Source organism: Aphelocoma coerulescens, chromosome 21 (assembly GCF_041296385.1).
Source record: "Aphelocoma coerulescens isolate FSJ_1873_10779 chromosome 21, UR_Acoe_1.0, whole genome shotgun sequence".
In the NCBI taxonomy this organism is placed as follows: domain Eukaryota; kingdom Metazoa; phylum Chordata; class Aves; order Passeriformes; family Corvidae; genus Aphelocoma; species Aphelocoma coerulescens.
The window spans coordinates 917,035-936,093 of NC_091034.1; the positions used below are offsets into that span (position 1 = coordinate 917,035).

General features: G+C 58.4%; 2 protein-coding genes across 5 annotated transcripts; both read left to right on the forward strand.

The window, feature by feature from the left end:
* The first annotated feature begins 157 nt into the window (after nt 1-157).
* On the forward strand, nt 158-18,894 carry SZRD1 (SUZ RNA binding domain containing 1). Of its 4 annotated transcripts, none has more exons than XM_069034662.1 (5): nt 158-413; nt 562-741; nt 13,144-13,193; nt 14,098-14,352; nt 16,918-18,894. In XM_069034662.1, the coding sequence occupies exons 1-5, from the start codon at nt 408-410 to the stop codon at nt 17,018-17,020; spliced, it is 594 nt and encodes a 197-aa protein (XP_068890763.1). In that variant the 5' UTR covers nt 158-407; the 3' UTR covers nt 17,021-18,894. The 4 variants fall into 4 exon arrangements, with proteins under 4 accessions (XP_068890763.1, XP_068890764.1, XP_068890766.1 ...); XM_069034663.1 differs by having other exon boundaries at nt 14,101-14,352; XM_069034665.1 differs by lacking the exons at nt 158-413; nt 562-741 and adding an exon at nt 2,172-2,298 and having other exon boundaries at nt 14,101-14,352.
* On the forward strand, nt 14,505-15,769 carry LOC138121442 (uncharacterized; the record flags this gene model as incomplete). Its single annotated transcript, XM_069034951.1, has 5 exons — nt 14,505-14,518; nt 14,771-14,814; nt 15,096-15,302; nt 15,335-15,602; nt 15,691-15,769. Coding segments are annotated over exons 1-5 (612 nt in total), but the record flags the coding sequence as incomplete, so codon positions are not given.
* Nucleotides 18,895-19,059: the final 165 nt, after the last annotated feature.

The window sequence follows — 19,059 nt, forward strand, 5'->3', positions numbered from 1 at the left end:
TGATGGTGGAGCCATGATGGGAAGGTCAAGACTCCGCTGCGGGGCGCAGCGCGGGGGCCGCCATGTTTGGATGGTCCCGCCGCCATGTTGAGATGGTGCTGCCACCATGTTGGGAGAGGCGGGCGGGCGAGGCCGCCATGTTGGGGAGGTCGGCGCTGAGGCGGAGGTGCCAGGGCGGATCCCGTTCCCAGTCCCGCTCCCTTCCCGCACCGTCCCGGTTTCCCATCCTCATCCACAGCCCCGGGAGTTGCATCAGGAAGACCCTCCCTGCCCGCAGGGGTGCCCCTCAGCGCCTGCTGCAGCCCCGCCGTGTCCCTGCGTATCCCTCACAGACCTGGAGCCTCTGAGGGCTCGACAGGGAGGCGGGATGTGACCTGTCCGTGGAGGACTGGGGTGCCCCTCTTTCCATGGAGGTGAGGAAAGGAGAGAGTGGAGCCCATTCCATGGGGGAACATCCCTGTGGGAGGCTGTTCTTTGTCACCAGGTCCCGCTGGGTCGTTGTGTGGGGACATTATTCTCCAGGGAAAAGGGAATCGCTGCCACCCTGTCTGTCTCCCACAGACCCGCATCCCACCCGGAGGAGCCTGCTCGGCATCCCGGGCACACACCGTGCCCGAGGGGATGCTCCAGGAGCCTCGCGGAGAGCTGGGATCGCCGGGGAGGAGCCATGGGATGTGTCCCAGATGCCTTGTGGAGGGCTGGGATAACGTGGGGGGAGCCGTGGAGTTTGTCCTCCACCAGGTGAGTACCCAGCCAGCCGTCCGTGCCACATTCCCAAAGGATCCCGACGGGTTTTGTGGGATGCGCGGCGTCAAACAGGGCTGGGAAGGGGATTTTTTTTTTTAAGGCGGGGAAACGTCCAAGGGAACGCCGCTGTGTGGGATCGAGCCAAGCAAGCCAGGCACTGGCTGCCGGAAAACTCGGCTCCTGCTGCCCTCTGGAAAAATCCTAGAGGATGGGTAGGAGCAGCCCCAGGCTGCTGCAACTTTTCCTCCGGGGCCAGCATTCCCAAGGAGGGGAAACGCCGCATCCCACCCCTCTGAGCTGCCAGAAGAGTTGAAATCCAAGGATTTAACGCCCCCAAACCCCCTCCAACAGTTCCACCTTGGATAAACAGCCCCCCCAAAATCCACCTGTGGGGGTGTTCGGGGGTTCCCTGCCCAAATGTTGGGCTTGGCAGAGGAGAGGGAGGCACAGGGTGGGTGCTCAGGGCAAACCACAGGGATCAGGATTTATTGTAGCCGGAGGTTTATTGTGACATTTTCAGGAATCCAGTCGCCATCTGTCGGCAAACTCTGGCTGTTGGGTGGGAATTTGGGGGGGAAATTTAAGGATGTAAGGGGGACTTTCTGCGATTCCCTGTGCGAAAACTGGGGGGTTTTAGGGTGCTGAACGGGCAGTTAATTTTGGAGTGAGGAAGAGGAAATGCAAATCCCACCCCAAAAGACTTCGTGTGGCTCGGAGCGCAAAGGAAAACGTTTGTGTAGGGAATATCTCAGGTATAAATAAGAGAAGTTTAAGAAATTACGGGGTTTTGGGGATCTTTTTCTGTTTTTAAAAGCTGGAGCTGATCCTCGTGCTCCAAAAGAGCAGCTTTGGACTTAAATGAAGAGGCACAAATTGGAGGATGGAAGGACACACAAACACCTGGATGCCTGCAGAAGGGACAAGACGTTGGATTGGTGGCTGAAATAGCCTAAATTTGGGGGCTGATTTGTCCAACAACCCAAAATTAAGGGAAAAAGTCTCAAACTTAAGGGAAAATGCTTCAAAATTAAGAGAAAACACCCTAAAACTAAGGGGGAACACCCAAAAATTAAGGGGAAACAAAACTGTTGAAAAACAAACACAAAAAAGGATCCCAAATTCAAGGGAAAAACACCCCAAAATCAAGAAAAAACATCCCAAAATTAAGGGAAAAACCCACCCAAAATTAAGGGAAAACTCCTCAAAATTCTTGTAAAACATACCAAAATTAAGGGAAAATACCTCAAAGGGGAAAAAACGCCCAAACTAAGGGAAAACGCCTCAAAATTTAAGGAAAACACAAAAATTACGGGCGAACGCCTCAGCATTCCAACACCTGCCCTGAGCCCGGTCCTCCGGGCCGCCAGGTGGCGCTGTGGCGCAGCGCTCCCGCCGCGGCTTCCCGCCCTTTCCGCGCGGTGCGCGTGCGTTGCCGGGCGCGGGCCGGCGGGCGGCGCGCGCATGCGCGGGACGCGGGCCCGGCGGCGGACGGGAATTAAAATGGAAGATGAGGAGGTCGCGGAGAGCTGGGAGGAGGCGGCCGACAGCGGGGTGAGGCCGGCGGCACGGGGCGGCGCGGCGGGCCCGGGACGGCGGGGGGATGCGGGCGGGCGGCGCGGCAGTGCCTGGGGAGGCGGCGGGGCGCGTCCGGCAGCGCGGCGGCTCCGCGGCGCTGCTAGGCCTCTTAAAGGGACCGCGGCCCCGCTCGGCGAGGGGGGGGCTGCGGACCGCCCCCAGCCCCGCTCCTCGCCGGTTCTTCAGTCCCCTTTCAGGTCCGTCCTTGGAGCAGCTCCCTGCCCGTCTTCCTTCTCCCCGTGTGCTCCTCGGTGTCCGAACCCCCCATCGGCCCGGCGGGGGCTGGGGCGGCAGCGGCAGCTCGGTGGGGTCGCAGCTCAGCCCCGCGCAAAGCTCCGGCGCCGGGGAGGATGAGGGGGGAGGGCGGCGAGCAGAGCCTAAATGTGCGTGCCCAGCATGGCAGTGACCCTGGCAGGGCTCTGGGGACAGCGCGGGGGCTGCGGGTGCGCACCCAAAGGCCTTCTTCCCCCTTGATCGCAACGTGCTCCTTCACTCGGGCAGAACGGGGGGAGTCCCAGCGTGGCCCACTGGGGCTGAAGTTCCCCCCCCCCGCCTTTGAGAGCGGCTCAGGAGCTGGAGTTGGCATCGTGTCTGTCACGCTGAGAGACCCCGAGGATTTGTGTGTGCTGTGCTTGCAAATAAAGTGACTGTTTTAGCAGGAGCGTGGGCGGGCGCTCTGCGGGGTGTTCACAGGGAGAGGAAACTCCGCCAGGCAAACTCTGCTTTTAATGAGTTCCTCGGGGTCGTTGAGGATCGGAGGGCAGAAGGACCTCCTGACAGGGCCTCGGTGAGGAGCCTGAACGGGGCTGTGGGCAGGGGATTGGGTTACGCCTGGCCAGAGCCAGGGGAGCAAAATAGAGCCTGTAACTCAACGCCCGAGAGGGGCCAGTGCCAGGCTGGCAGCGGAGCCACTTGCCCGCCCCTCCTGCCAAAGCCGGGGGGCTGTGCCCAGCGGGAGCCTCGTGCCCGGAGTTAATTCCAGCGCTCCGAAACCGCTCCATGAAGGGACACGGCTGGAGCCGTGGGAGCCGATGACTGTGGCCTTGAGTAATGGTTTAAAATGGTCCAGCTGCTCCAGTCCTGCCACAGAGCGTCTTCCCAGTTTGTCCTTCCTGCTGGTACCTCACAGGTGCTTTTCCTTAGAAGGAAAAATCCCCATCACTTGTCCTTTCTCAAACTCTTTTCCAGTCCAGGCTGCTGGGAATTCATGCTCATAACCTCAGTGGTGCTTGTGCTGCTGAGCAGGGAGATTCCCCGGGGAATCACACAATCCTTAAGGTGGGAAAAGCCCTTCAAGACCATTGAGTGCACCCTGTGCCCGATCTCCACTTTGTCACCACCCCAGGACACTCAGTGCCACGTCCAGGCCTTCCTCTGATACCTCCAGAGATGGGCACTCCAGACCTCCCTGGGCAGCCCCTGCCAAGGCCTGACCACCCTTTCCATGACAAAATTCCTCCTGATGTCCAACTCTGGCCCAGCCTGAGGCCGTTTCCTCTTGTCTTGTTCCCTGGGAGCAGAGCCTGATCCCCCTCCAGCTGCCCCCTCCTGTCAGGGACTTGTGCAGAGCCACAAGGGTCCCCCTGAGCCTCCTTTGCTCCAGGCTGAGCCCCTTTCCCAGCTCCCTCAGCCGTTCCCTGTGGGCCTTGCAGGAGGAGCAGCTGCTGTGGCAGTTGTTGGGGCTCTGGATGCCTGTGGAAGCAGTTGGAGGGACACGGGAAGGGAGCTGCCTGTTCAGGGTGGGAGAGGGGGCAGGAGCTGCCCTCTGGCATCCCCGGGGGTCAGGAAGGGGATTTGACTCCGTGCCTGGCAGGAAGGAGCCCTTGAGCTGCTGGTGGTGCCATGGGAAGCGGAAAGCTGAGCGGGATGGAGCAGAGGAGAGCCCAGCCTCCCCTTGTCCCGTGGTTCCTGTGGTCCTGCTGGGTGCTGGTGCAGCTGGGGAGGTTCAGGTGTCCCTGCTGCTGCAGAGGTCACAGCCACAGCAGGCAGCAGGTGGGGACAGAGGAATGAGGGCCAGAATAGGCTCTGCTGTAGCACCAGCAGCGACTGCAGAGCCTCCCGAGGGGCAGCTCTGAGCTCTGCTCTCTGTGACCAGGACAGGACCCAGGGAACGGCTGGAGCTGTGTCAGGGGAGGGTTTAGGTTGGATAATGGGAAAGGTTCTTCCCCCAGAGGGTGCTGGGCACTGCCCAGGCTCCCCAGGGAATGGTCCCGGCCCCGAGGCTGCCAGAGCTCCTGGAGCGTTTGGACAGCACTGCCAGGGATGCCCAGGGTGGGGCTGTTGGGGGTCTGTGCAGGGCCAGGAGCTGGACTGGATGATCCTTGTGGGTCCCTTCCAGCTGAGGACACTCCATGATTCTGTGATTTTCTTCCATCCAAGGCAGCAAAAGATGGATCCCAACATAAAGGCACAAGGCTTGGCAGTCGTGGTTGGTGCTCAGGAGGAGGCTGCAACAAAGCAGAGACATCAAGGAGCAGCTTCAAACACATCCTATTCTGACAGTGCCAGGACAAGGGGGAATGGCTCCCAGTGCCAGCAGGCAGGGCTGGATGGGTTATTGGGAAGAAATTCCTCCCTGTGAGGGTGGGCAGGCCCTGGCACAGGGTGCCCAGAGCAGCTGTGGCTGCCCCTGGATCCCTGGCAGTGCCCAAGGCCAGGTTGGACATTGGGGCTTGGAGCAGCCTGGGACAGTGGGAGGTGTCCCTGCCCATGGCAGGGGTGGCACTGGATGGGCTTTAAGGTCCCTTCCAACCCAAACCATTCTGGGATTCTGATATTGCACATAGCTGAGAGCCTGAGTTATTTAATTTTTTAGACCCTTCAACACATGAAGGAACAGTAGAGATCCATGGTGGGTTTTTGGGATATGTTACCCATGTCCCAGCATGTAATCTTTTAACATTCCATCCACAGGGGGTTCCTTGTAATCAGATTTTTAGTGCTGGTTTTTTTTTTGTTTCTAGTTTTTGGTGAGGCTGAGAATTCTGCTTGAGGCCTTAAAAGAAAGGGGTTGTCAGCAAGAGGCAGCTCTGGGCTGAGCAGAGATCCCGTGGCCTCCTAATTAAAATTCACTTCATTTCTGTCTTGCAGCTCTCCCAAACCAGGCAGCAGGAAAATCTCATTAGGTTGAAGAAAACCCCCAAAAACCTGACACAGCCCTTCTGCTTTGGTTTGCTCACTCAAGGAGCTGTAAAACACATCCTCAAGCAGTTGTTTAGGTTTTTAATATGGCTTCTGTTTGTCTTTTGGTCTTGTGCCATCAGAATTGCCCCAAAAATGGAGCAGCTCCTTGGGAATGTGCCACCCCTGAGTGACCGTGCCAGGCAGGTGCCCTCTGCTGCGGCAGTGTCACCTGTCCCAGGAATCCTGGGGGCACAGGGTGCAGCAGAAATCTGTGGGGCCTCTGGGTCCCTGTCACCTCCCTGGTGTCTAATTAGAGCCCTGAAATGTCCATGAAATTGGGAGGTTTTGCTTGTCTGGGAGTTACAGGTGGAAAACCAGGGCGTGAGTAACGAGTGAGTTATCCGAGTTAGGAGTAAGGATGGAAAGGGCTTCAAAGGCTGGTCGGGGTCAGAAAACACTAATGGGGCTTAATTCCTGGTTTGTTTTTCTGTTGTTTTGTGTGACTCTGCTGGAAAACACAAATGCGAGGTCAGTTGGTGACACTCAGGCCTGAGTAAACCGATAATTAAATGTTAGGTGGGAAGCTGGGCTCCAAAACTGGAGTGTATCCATGGGTGATCCTCAGCCTGGAGCTGGTGCTTTACAGATGGATTAATTGGTTATTCCTTTGCCAACTACAGTTTGAGTGTATCAGAGTCTTAATAATTGATTTCAGGTCAGAATCTCTTTCAGCTTCATCCCAAGGGGTCGGACAGCTCTGATCCCTGCTCTGTATGCCCAGGAACAGGACCAGGGAACGGCTGGAGCTGTGTCAGGGGAGGGTTTAGGTTGGATATCGGGAAAGGTTCTTCCCCCAGAGGGTGCTGGGCACTGCCCAGGCTCCCCAGGGAATGGTCCCGGCCCTGAGGCTGCCAGAGCTCCAGGAGCGTTTGGACAGCACTGCCAGGGATGCCCAGGGTGGGGTTGTTGGGGGTCTGTGCAGGGCCAGGGGCTGGACTCTGATCCTTGTGTTCCAGCTCAGGATATTGTGTGGTTCTCTGCAGGTCAAACATTACTCTGGCAATCCAAAACAGGTTAAAAAAATCATGGAATTGATCTCTTTGTGTGTCTTTTTCCCCCTGGAGTTTGCAGATTGGGCTCCCAGCTGCTGCTTCCAGCCTCCCCATTGGCACCCACCGATGCCAGCCGTGCCTCGCCAGTCCCCCCAGGAAGGGAAAACCTGCCCCATTTCCCAGCTGTCGGCTGCTCCAGGAGGATGGGAGCAGCCAAAGGCCTAGGAATGAACTTTGCCCTGGCCTGGGGGCTGGGGATTGTCCCCTGTTTGTGTCGCAGCGCTGGGGGAGGACAGGTCAGCTGAGGTGGCAGAATGCCTCCTGTCTGTCACCTGAATGAGTCTGTGAGGGTGGGGTGGGTGTCACCTGCCAGCAAAGGCTCCAGGTCACTGGGTCTGAAGGTTTCAGCTCCTGTCACTTGGAGCTGCTGAGTGGGATTGAAGTCCAGCAGAGTCAGAAGGGAAATGTTTTGGACACTGTGACCTCCCGCTGCTCATGACTGCTGTGGTCAGAGGCCACAGTAACAAGGTTTGGGTGTACAGGAGCTGTAGCCATGAAGAAAACCGTGTTTTGGTGTCAGGGCTGTGAGGGTCGTGGAATCCCAGAATGGTTTGGGTTGGACCTTAAAGCCCATCCAGTGCCACCCCTGCCATGGGCAGGGGCTCCTTCCACTGTCCCAGGCTGCTCCAAGCCCCAATGTCCAACCCGGCCTTGGACACTGCCAGGGATCCAGGGGCAGCCACAGCTGCTCTGGGCACCCTGTGCCAGGGCCTGCCCACCCTCACAGGGAGGAATTTCTTCCCAATATCCCACCTAACCCTGCCCTCTGGCAGTGGGAGCTATTCCCCCTTGTCCTGGCACTCCAGTCCCTCTCCAGCTCTCCTGGAGCCCCTTTATGCCCTGGAAGGGGCCCTGAGGTCTCCCTGGAGCCTTCTCCTCTCCAGGTGAGCACCCCCAGCTCTCCCAGCCTTTCCTCCCAGCAGAGCTGCTCCATCCCTCTGCTCATCCTGGAGCCTCCTCTGGACTCTCTCCAGCAGCTCCAGGCCCTTCCTGTGCTGGGACAGGGCTGGGGCAGCTCTGCAGGTGGGGTCCCACCTGAGCAGGGCAGAGGGGCAGAATCCCCCCTCTCCTGCTGCTGTTGTGCTGGGATGAGCCCAGGATGGGTTTAGATTTCCCACACCAAAAAGATTTTGGGCAAGCTTTCACTGAATGTTTGCTTTAGGTGCTGTCCAAAAAAATCTTGAAACTGGGAAATGTGAGTTTCTGTTTCTGCTGCTCGGTGTTTCTTGGGCAGAGGGAGGTTTCTTGGTAAGAAATGGGAAGTTCGGAGGTTGGGAATGAACAGTGGGAAGTGAGGGTTGGTTTGGGATATTGCAGCAAGGGAGAAGGAGCTGCTGCCCTCCCAAGTGCTTCCCCCACCCATAACATGGCCATGCTGGGAATACCGTGTGGCACTGCCAGGCTTGTTCCCAAAATTACCCCCGTGTCCTGGTTCTCAGTCTCCTGGTGCCAGGGAGCAGGATCTACCCGCGGAGACCTAAACACCTGGGGCTTTCTGGGGCAGGCCACTGCCAGGCCTGAGCATGGCAGAGTGACTGGGAGAGCTATTTAATGGGGCAGGCTGAGTCCCAGTAGCCTCAGGAACTGGAATGTTGCAGTAATTAATTGATTAATTTCTCTTTGGAGGAGGGAAATAGGTGGATGATGAGGAGATCAGGGACTGTCCACGTCTGCTCTTTCCTGATGGTGTTTTGGGGAAGCAGTTCCAGCTTCAGGTCCCCATCAACAGCTCTGGTGACCTCAGATCTTAAAACTTGTTCTTATTTCCTAAAGAAAAGAACATGAACCAGGCTTTGGAGTTTGTCTTCTCCTGGAATTGCCAGAGTATCCAGTGGTGCTTTAATGAGCAGACAAGGCCGTGGTTTTGGGAGGGTCCAGCTCCAGCCTAAATTCCCTTGTTCTGGGATTTGACATTCCATGTTACTGGAGTGAGAAGGGGTAGAAGGTTGTGCTGGGAGTACATACAGCAGAGAACCTGGTTAATGGTTTTCCAGAGCTTTGGAATGTTACCAGGGGTCCAGGAGAGCACCGGGACTGCCCTGTGCTCCAGTAGAGATCTCCCCTGGATTTCTGCAGAGGAATTTTGGAGGAAGAGGGGGAAATACCCACCCAGTGTAAGTGATTTATACGAAGTCTCTGCCTTCCTCACACCTTCAGTCACGGTCACTCACTAAACTTGGGATAAACACCAGCCAGGGGTTATCTTGTTATTCCTTCCCCGGATCAGCCGAGCTCAGAGCTGCCGGTATTTGTTGTGTTTGGAGAGTCCTTGCTGGCAGGGATGGGGGGGATAACGCTTTGTTTGTGTCCAGTGCACTGCAGTTATTCCCAGAAGGTTCTTTGGACAACGGCATGGGCTGACTCGGGCCCCCCTTGCTTTGCAATATTCTGGAGAGCTGGTTTTGCTTGGGAATGTGCTTCCATCCCATGGGAAACCATGATCCATAGGAATCATGGAGCCGACCTCCACAGGGCCGGCCCTTCCTGAAGGACGCATTCGATCTCCAGCTCACCAGGAACATCACCAAGGTATCAGCTTTATGGCTGGGGTGGCTCTTTAGGATGCCAGGCCATGGGAATGTGGGATCTGAGCAGCAGCTTTGTGTCCTGGAGTCCGTGTCTGCATTCCAAGGGGGGTTATGGATCCTCTGCTGTTCTCCTCAGGGGTGGGGTAGGACGGATGGCTGTGATGGGGCAGGAGCTCAGTTTCCATGACGTCCTTGTCCACAAATGCAGCCTAAATGTCAGAGAACAGAGTCTCCTTCAGGCTGTTTGTTTGGGTCCTGTTTGGCATCCACAAATAATAGCCCTAAAAATAGGTGGGTGAGTGAGATTCCTTACTAATCTGTGGGGAGGGGGTTTTGCACAGGGATGTGAACCAGGCTTGGTTTTCGGCTAAGTTTGTCGGGGAAGTGGGAGCTTGGGAGGGCCCCTCAGGTGATGGAGACCTGGGGTTTGTCCAGAGTGACCTGTCCAGGTCCTCGGATGCCAAATCCAGCTGCCTCTCCAGACAGCTCATGCCTTTGGTGCTTGTAGTGCCTTTGGCACTCGCCCTCCGAGTCAGCTCCTAATTTTATCTCGTTACCCACACGGTGACAACGTGACACAGCAGTGCAGCGGGAGTGACATCAGCAGACGGATGGATCCGTGCGGAGCAGCGGCAGGGATTTGATTTTAATTAAAAGTGAGCAGTGCCAAGGTGATTCTGCTTTTAAATTGGTGCAGTGATCCCTGTCACGAGCTGTGGGGCTTCTCACGGCTGGGGCTGTCTCTGCACGTGGTGTTCAAATGCTCCATTCCTACAATTCCAAACATCCTAGTAATGAACGCTGAGCTTCCTGGAATATGTGGAGTCAGTTCCTGTGTTTAAAAGAAAACACAATTTCTGTCACACCAAGAGGTGTGGGAGGTGGGGAGCTGCTTTTGACTATTTAAACATGAAGGGAGATTTTTTCCTACCCAAAAGTTCAGTGGATATCTGGAGGCAGCTGGAATCCCTTCAGCAGCACCAGGAATTCCGTGAATTCTGCAGGACTACCAGTTGTTTGGCTGGGGTGGGAGGGATCCACCAGTGTTTGGTGTGAATGGCTGGTTTATGTTATTCTGCCAAGATTTCTAGGTGTGGAAGAAGCCTCGTGTTCTGGAGAGATCCCCATGGATCCATCAGCTGCTGGGGCTGGAACTTGGGGAATATTTTAGCTGCTCCTTGCTGTGCTCCTTGTGCCAGCCTGGTGTGGGCACAGGCCAGGGCAGTGCCTGTCCTCTGGGCTGGGGCACCTCCAGTCCTGGGACCCTCATGGCAAGAAGGGACGTGGAGGGGCTGGAGCGAGTCCAGGGCAGGGAACAGAGGTGGGGAAGGGGCTGGAGCCCCAGGAGCGGCTGAGGGAGCTGGGAAGGGGCTGGAGCCCCAGGAGTGGCTGAGGGAGCTGGGAAAGGGGCTCAGCCTGGAGCAAAGGAGGCTCAGGGGGACCTTGTGGCTCTGTAGAAGTCCCTGACAGGAGGGAGCAGCCGGGGGGGTCGGGCTCTGCTGCCAGGGAACAGGGACAGGAGGAGAGGGAACGGCCTCAGGCTGGGCCAGGGGAGGGGCAGGGTGGACACCAGGAGGAATTTTGTCATGGAAAAGGTGGTCAGGCCTTGGCAGGGGCTGCCCAGGGAGGTCTGGAGTCCCCATCCCTGGAGGTGTCCGAGGAAGGGCTGGAGGTGGCACTCAGGGCTCTGGGCTGGGAACAAGGTGGGGATTGGGCACAGGGTGGACTCTGTGATCCAAGGCCTTTTCCCACCTAAATGATCCTGTGTGATCCTTGGTGAGGAGCTCCCCAAGCACAGAGCAGCTGCTGATTCTGTTGGCAGTGGTTTATGATCCAGGACCGTGCACTTTCTCCATGACCACTGGCAGTTTTGGGGGATTGGAGACAAAGACACCAAGAATTGTGCCAGAAGTGACCTGCTCAGAGTGGGAAAGAGTGAAACAGACTGTGAAGGAGTCACGGTGGCTTTGAAGGGTTCCTTGGAATAAGTTTTTGTATTGAGCAGAGTACAGTTTCATTTTTGCTCTGGTAGAGGAGGCTGCAGGTCGTGGTTGGAGTGTCCGGCGTGTGCGGGGCTGTCCAGCAGCGCTCGGGCCGCTGACGGTGACGTGAGTCACCTGTGCTCAGGTGCAACTGCAGCATCTCGCAGCCCCGCGTTCGGAGCGTGGCTCCAGCCCCGGGCTCACCTCCAGAGGCACCAGCAGTGCAGGAACGTGACTTTGCCAAAGCCACCTCTCCTCTGCCGGGAAGGAGGGAGCAGGACGGAGCCTTCCTCGGGGCTGCCGTGTGGCTTGTGGCACTGCCATGCCCATGGTCCCCACCTGAGGGCCCAGCACCCGTGTTCGGCTCTGCAGTCGCTGCTTGGACTGAAATGAGTTGAGAAGCTCCTGAGTGCGTTTCCCCCCCTTCCACCCCGTTTTCCTGTTGTTTCTCTCCCCCATGCACTGAAATATTTAATAAGGGATATTCCAGGAGGCCCTGGGAGCCGGGGTGAACTCTCAGAAGCTGAAAAAGTGGTTTCAGGACCACGATGTCACCTCGGCTGGCTCAGTGAGGAGCCAACCGCTTCCCCTCAGTTGGACTTCCACTGTTTGCCACCAGCTGCTCCACAGCATCTCCATCCTCACCGGGATATCCGCTTCCCTGCTGCCTGTTTCCTTTTCCTCCCTCCTGAGCAGCAGTGGGATGGGATTTTCTTCCCTCCCAGTCCTCTTGAAGAGGAAGGAAACTGCAGGTGTTTGTCCTCCACAGGAGGCTCTGTCTGAGAGCTGCCTTGTGAAGCTCTGCCTGGTTTTGTTACCTCCCAGGACAGAGTTGGGTAGGAAACTCAACCTCCCACCCGCCTTTTATCTTCCTGAAATGATTTATTCCTTTCTAGGTGGAGGCTGCCATGGCCTGTATGACCAACAGCAAACACTGGTTTGGCATCTTGTAGTGACTTGTGCTCCTTCCCAGCTCTCTGGGGCAGCAGGGAATCTCTGTCCAAACCCGTTCCTTTCCCAAGCTGTGCCCGCTGCGGCTCCTGCTGGCAGCGTGGGGAAGCAACCAGGCCTCAAAGCAGAGCAGTTGCCTCCTGCCAGAAGTCTGGAATTTCCTTCAGTAGTGCCAGTTATCAGCTGGCTAAACTAGGACACTCTCAGGTAGTGTTTTCCCCCCTTCCTTGATGATTAAATCAAACACAAAAAGCTGCTTTGGAGCCTCTTTTAACAGAGCTCTTGTGAGGATCTAAAAATACCGGTGGGGTTGTGGCAGGTCACCTGCAGCAGGGTTGAAACTTCGTTGTTGGCTTCGTTTTCCTCCTTAGCCGAGTTTCTCTGCGTAATTGCTGCGGTTGCAACACCTGGCCACCTTCGCCGAGGTGGATGCCAGCCTCGGGCAGAGGCTGACACGCTCAGATCCCGGCTCTGCCAGCGTGATTAAGGCGTCTTTCCGCCGATGGGTGACTCGGCGGCAGCGTGTGGAAAGGCAAGGAGCAGCACAGGGAGGCTCCCGCGTGCGTGTGGGGCAGGGCAGGGACTTCTCCTGACAGGAATGCGGCCCTGCCGGCCAGGGCCAGCCCTTCCCACGGCCGTGGGCTCGGGGCTCAGCTCCCCCTGGAACCGCGCCTGCGAATCGCCCCGGCCGGCGGCGGCTGCTGCTGCTGCTCTGCCCGGCAGGTTTGGCGCCGGTTCCCGCTGGCATCTGGGAATACCTTGCTGTGGAATCCTGGGGTTTTTTACCTTCGTAGGGGTTTCTTTGCCAGCTGAAGTGGTTAAAATGAGCGATGAGTGCGCCGCGCCGGATCCACAGCCTGCTGTGGGTGTACTACTCCTGCTTACAGCACGATACTCGTGGTGCCTTTGCTTTTCTCGTGGATTATCCGCTTTGCTTTTCTTCTCGATTCCCAAGTAATCCTCAGTTTGTGAGGAATCACACACTCCCTACCCCCTTTATAGATCAGCATTCGGAAGAGTGAAATCAAACGTGTGCCCGGACAGGCTCAAACTCTGACCTCCAAGCTGAGATTTGTGTTCATTTTATTAAAAACTTCATGTTTTTACTTTTCTCTCCTTTTCTAGGAAATAGACAGACGGTTGGAAAAGAAGCTGAAGATCACACAGAAGGAAAGGTAAAATCCTGATTTTCCTGAGGCGCTGTTGGACAACTGGAGGCCTGGGGAGCGGGAACAGTGGGGAAACATCTTCAAACTGAGCGGGGAGCGCTGGGTTGGAGCTGGGAATTAGGGAATCCCTGTCTCCGTGCCACTAGGTGGCCCTTCGGAGCCGCGGCAGGGCAGCAGGAAGCTGCTCCAGAGTGATTTGATTTCAGAGCCGGCTCCTCCAGACTGGCTGTAGCTCCAGCTGGGGGGAAGCCATGTAAGAAAAAGGCACTCGGGGAAAGGAATGGGTGAGTCAGGTAATCCCAGCTCGATTGACTTGCTGTGTCTTGCACCAGGGAGAGTTTCTTTTCCTGCTTCCTTTGGGTCGGGGCAGGGGTGTGTTATTGCCTCCTATCAGAAATGTTTCTAATCACTGCTGACAAGTGCTTTGTTGTTGGGGGTTTTTTCCCCTTTGATTAGTAGAGAGTCGTGGGATTGATTCTCTGGGCAGAAAAGGGACCATAAACCATTCAGATGGTGAGATGGGGCCAAGGCTGGCTCTGAGGAGTGAAGCAGCAGGGTTGGAGCGAAAGGTTGGGTGTCCTGGTGAGAGGAGCCCTAAAAATCCTTGCAGCGAATGAAATCAAGGTGCTTATACCAATATCTTTGACTAGAAATGCTAAAACTTTACCCAGTGTCTGTTCCCTTTCCTTCAGTGGAGTCCAATGGTGTCAAACATAGCAGGGACCGATTTTCCATCCCTTTCTGAGCTAATCCGCTGCTCTCGTTTAGAGTTACAACTATAACGAGGTCTTTAATTATTCCAGGCTGCTCTTAATCACAGGGAGTGACATCTGAGCACGAGGAATTCACACGCCGGGCGGAAAACCCCTGTGGAAAACAAGCACCAACCCAATGCTTTTCTTTCCAACAGCAGAAAGTCCAAATCTCCTCCCAAAGTGCCGATCGTGATCCAGGACGACAGCCTTCCCGCAGGGCCTCCCCCCCAGATCCGCATCCTCAAGAGGCCGACGAGCAACGGCGTCCTCAGCAACCCCAACTCCGCCAGCCGCCCGGCCTTCCCCGTGAAATCGCTGGCGCAGCGCGAGGCCGAGTACGCCGAGGCCAGGAAACGGATCCTGGGCAGCGCCAGCCCCGAGGAGGAGCAGGAGAAGCCCATCCTGGATAGGTGAGAGCAGCCCCTCGGGAATTCCTGCCTGGCACGAGTGGGGGTGAGCTCCTCGGGGAGTATGGCCAGGCCCGCAAGGAGAGAGGAGGGCTCTGTTAGCAGAGCCTCAGCTGCGTGGGAGTGAGGGGAAGTGCCTGAGAAGGCCGTAAATCATGGAATCATTAAGGTTGGAAAAGCCCTCCAAGATCACAGAGTGCAGCCATTAACTGGCACCGCCGTGTTCCCCACTAAACGTGTCCCCAGGTGCCACCTCCATGTGCCTTTGGAACACTTCCAGGGCTCCAGGGGCAGCCACAGCTGCTCTGGGCACCCTGTGCCAGGGCCTCCCTGCCCTCACAGGGAGCAATTCCTTCCCAGTATCCCACCTAACCCTGCCCTCTGGCAGTGGGAAGCCATTCCCTGTGTCCCGTCTCTCCAGGCTCTTGTCCAAAGTCCCTCCATCTTTCCTGCTGGCCCCTTCAGGTACTTCAGGAAGGCCACAGTTAGGTCACCCCAGAGGTTCTCTTCTCCAGGCTGAGCAATCCCGATTCCCTCAGCCTTTCCTCCCCGCAGAGCTGTTCCATCCCTCTGATCCCCTTGGTGGGCTCCTTTGGACTTGTTCCATGTCCTTGTGCTGGGGACCCCAGAGCATGTGACAACATCCCCGTGGCGCAGGGGTTTCCCAAAGGCACTTGGAATTCCACACTGCACTGCCTCCAGCCCTGCTCCCAGTGTCCCCAGCCCTGCTCCCAGTGTCCCTGCAGGCCCCAGCCCTGCTCCCAGTGTCCCCAGCCCTGCTCCCAGTGCCCCTGCAGGCCCCAGCCCTGCTCCCAGTGTCCCTGCTCCCAGTGTCCCTGCAGGCCCCAGCCCTGCTCCCAGTGTCCCCAGCCCTGCTCCCAGTGTCCCCAGCCCTGCTCCCAGTGTCCCTGCAGGCCCCAGCCCTGCTCCCAGTGTCCCCAGCCCTGCTCCCAGTGTCCCCAGCTCTGCTCCTCTGTCCCTGCAGGCTCCAGCCCTGCTCCCAGTGTCCCTGCTCCCAGTGTCCCTGCTCCCAGTGCCCCTGCAGGCCCCAGCCCTGCTCCCAGTGTCCCCAGCCCTGCTCCCAGTGTCCCTGCTCCCAGTGCCCCTGCAGGCCCCAGCCCTGCTCCCAGTGTCCCCAGCCCTGCTCCCAGTGCCCCTGCAGGCCCCAGCCCTGCTCCCAGTGTCCCCAGCCCTGCTCCCAGTGCCCCTGCAGGCCCCAGCCCTGCTCCCAGTGTCCCCAGCTCTGCTCCTCTGTCCCTGCAGGCCCCAGCCCTGCTCCCAGTGTCCCCAGCCCTGCTCCCAGTGTCCCCAGCTGTGCTCCTCTGTCCCTGCAGGCCCCAGCCCTGCTCCCAGTGTCCCCAGCCCTGCTCCCAGTGCCCCTGCAGGCCCCAGCCCTGCTCCCAGTGTCCCCAGCTGTGCTCCTCTGTCCCTGCAGGCCCCAGCCCTGCTCCCAGTGTCCCCAGCCCTGCTCCCAGTGCCCCTGCAGGCCCCAGCCCTGCTCCCAGTGTCCCCAGCTCTGCTCCTCTGTCCCTGCAGGCCCCAGCCCTGCTCCCAGTGTCCCCAGCCCTGCTCCCAGTGTCCCTGCAGGCCCCAGCCCTGCTCCCAGTGTCCCCAGCCCTGCTCCCACTGCCCCTGCAGGCCCCAGCCCTGCTCCCAGTGTCCCCAGCTCTGCTCCTCTGTCCCTGCAGGCCCCAGTCCTGCTCCCAGTGTCCCCAGCTCTGCTCCCAGTGTCCCTGCAGGCCCCAGCCCTGCTCCCAGTGTCCCCAGCTCTGCTCCTCTGTCCCTGCAGGCCCCAGCCCTGCTCCCAGTGTCCCCAGCTCTGCTCCTGTGTCCCTGCAGGCCCCAGCCCTGCTCCCAGTGTCCCCAGCCCTGCTCCCAGTGCCCCTGCAGGCCCCAGCCCTGCTCCCAGTGTCCCCAGCCCTGCTCCCAGTGCCCCTGCAGGCCCCAGCCCTGCTCCCAGTGTCCCCAGCCCTCCTCCCAGTGTCCCCAGCTGTGCTCCTCTGTCCCTGCAGGCCCCAGTCCTGCTCCCAGTGTCCCCAGCCCTCCTCCCAGTGTCCCCAGCTGTGCTCCTCTGTCCCTGCAGGCCCCAGTCCTGCTCCCAGTGTCCCCAGCCCTGCTCCCAGTGTCCCCAGCTGTGCTCCTCTGTCCCTGCAGGCCCCAGCCCTGCTCCCAGTGTCCCCAGCTCTGCTCCTGTGTCCCTGCAGGCCCCAGCCCTGCTCCCAGTGTCCCCAGCTCTGCTCCTCTGTCCCTGCAGGCCCCAGCCCTGCTCCCAGTGTCCCCAGCCCTGCTCCCAGTGCCCCTGCAGGCCCCAGCCCTGCTCCCAGTGTCCCCAGCCCTCCTCCCAGTGTCCCCAGCTGTGCTCCTCTGTCCCTGCAGGCCCCAGTCCTGCTCCCAGTGTCCCCAGCCCTCCTCCCAGTGTCCCCAGCTGTGCTCCTCTGTCCCTGCAGGCCCCAGTCCTGCTCCCAGTGTCCCCAGCCCTGCTCCCAGTGTCCCCAGCTGTGCTCCTCTGTCCCTGCAGGCCCCAGCCCTGCTCCCAGTGTCCCCAGCTCTGCTCCTGTGTCCCTGCAGGCCGCCGCGGATCTCGCAGCCGGAGGACACCAGGCAGCCCAACAATGTGATCCGGCAGCCGCTGGGCCCCGATGGCTCCCAGGGCTTCAAGCAGCGCAGATAGAGGCGGATGCGCCGTTCCGCCGGCACGGACACACGGACCTGGGCGAGGGGACCTCCCGGGGTGATTTGCACTGTGACCCTTTTGCTCTGCCCACTGTGACCTTCAGCCCCACGCACTGTGACCTCCCCTCTCCACCCACTGTGACCGGCGATCCCAGCAGGGCTGTCCCCGCAGCCAGGGGGACGAGAGGGGGCCGTGCCGGACTGGGCCGGGCGCAGGGCGGTGTGCGTGTCCCACTGGCGTGGGAGCGAGCGCCAGCAATAACGTTTGTTGTACTCGAAACCCGGCATTTAAGGGAAAGGAAAAAAAAAAAAAAAAAGGTGGGAAGCCTCCCCAGCCGCGCATGTTGTCCTCATCGCTTCCAGAACGAGTTCTGTTTCCAAGGATTTTAGGTTCTTTTATCTGGTTTTTCTCTTTGCTTTCTGTATCTCGGATCGGCGGAGGTCGTGGGAAGGGTTTGAGCTGTTTGTTTGAATCCAGAGAGGTAGCTGAGCGTTCCGCAGGGAATTCCATTGGATTTCCGTGAATTTGACGGCTTGGGGATGACGAGCTCACGCTTCTCCTTCTCCATTTCCACTGCCATGGAAGTGAGCTCCTGGATGTCCCCGGATACCTCGGGGTTGGACCCAGTTTACGTCTTGCTCCTGTTAAAGCTTGGCTCCGATTCCCTGCTGGCTTTGAGGAAAAGCTTGAAATACATCCTTTTTGGGTTCTTTTGTATTTGGGGAGAAGGGAATGCAGAGTGACCCCGTGAAAATGCCTGCTGTCCGGCCACGGAGCGCCGGGCAGTGAAGAATTAGGGAGATGTGGCGAGGAGGAGAGCATCCGGCACCGCTCCGGCCGTGACGTCGGGCAGTGGGATATCCCGAGGGTCCGGCCCCGGGCGGCTCAGGGACGGTACGAGCTCTCCCGGAATGGCAGAACCGGGAACCAGACCAGCCTTGGAGAAAGCCTGGATGATCCCTCCGTCTCCCTGGAGGCAGCGAGGCTTCAGGGAAGGGATCGTCCTCCTCCAGCTCCCGGGAAGAGGATGGGGAGGCTGCTGCTCCCCAGGAACGGAGATGCTCCCCCCTGGATGAAGCTGAGTCTCACTTGGTATCAAGAGATTGGATGAACACTAAATGCTCTTCTTGGAGGGGACGGCACCTGGAAAGCCGGGTGGTTCCCAACGGATTCCTGCATCCGGCTGCTGCCTTCAGTAGGCTCGAGGGGGAACGAGCCAATCTTGACGTGCACGAGAAGCCCTGGGTGGAAATAAGGCTTAAATCCCACCAAAACGGGAAAATAAAAACTACCTGTGTATCCAAGCGATCCGCCGGAACGTTAATGAGCTCCTCGCAGCTGGTTCCAGGCGGGGCGGGATTCCCCCGGGATTCCCCCGGTGACTTTTGGGGGGATCTCATTCATCCCCCTCGGGCTGGGGGCCGGGATGAGCTCCGGGAGGGAGAAGGACGTCAGCAATAACCGTAGTCACCGCGCCTTTCCTTAATTACTCCTAAAACTAGCGTCGAATAGCCAAAAAACTCCCAAACCCACCGGATTTGTGGTGCGCATGGTCGGTGTCACAGCGCTGCCTCCTCCGTGTCCGGCACCGGAATTCCACCACCGGCACTGAGACCTCCGGCACCAAAATCCCCTTTTCCAGCACTGAAATCTCCTTCTCCGGCACGGAAATCTCCCGGCTGCTCCTGCTGCGTCCCGGTGCCCAGGATACGTCCCGCCCGCGGGCAGGGCTCGGCGGCGTTCCTGTGGGAAGCGCCTTCATCCCGAGGAGGGGGAGGAGGAACACGGTACCGCGTGTTTTCGCCCCAAAAACGTGCGCCGGAAAGAAAACGTTTTATAAATTGTATTTTAAATAAATGTCTTTAAACTTTTCACGGCTTGATGGCTCCCTCCTTTATCCCCGTGGCTCCCACGGGTGGCTTTTTGGTGGCAGGGGCATAAAAGTCCACCAGGAAGGTAAAATCTGGGAGCGTTCGGCCGTAATTGTGCCAGTTTCACCCAAAACCAGGGAATTTTGCCCCGTTTTTAGGGTGGTT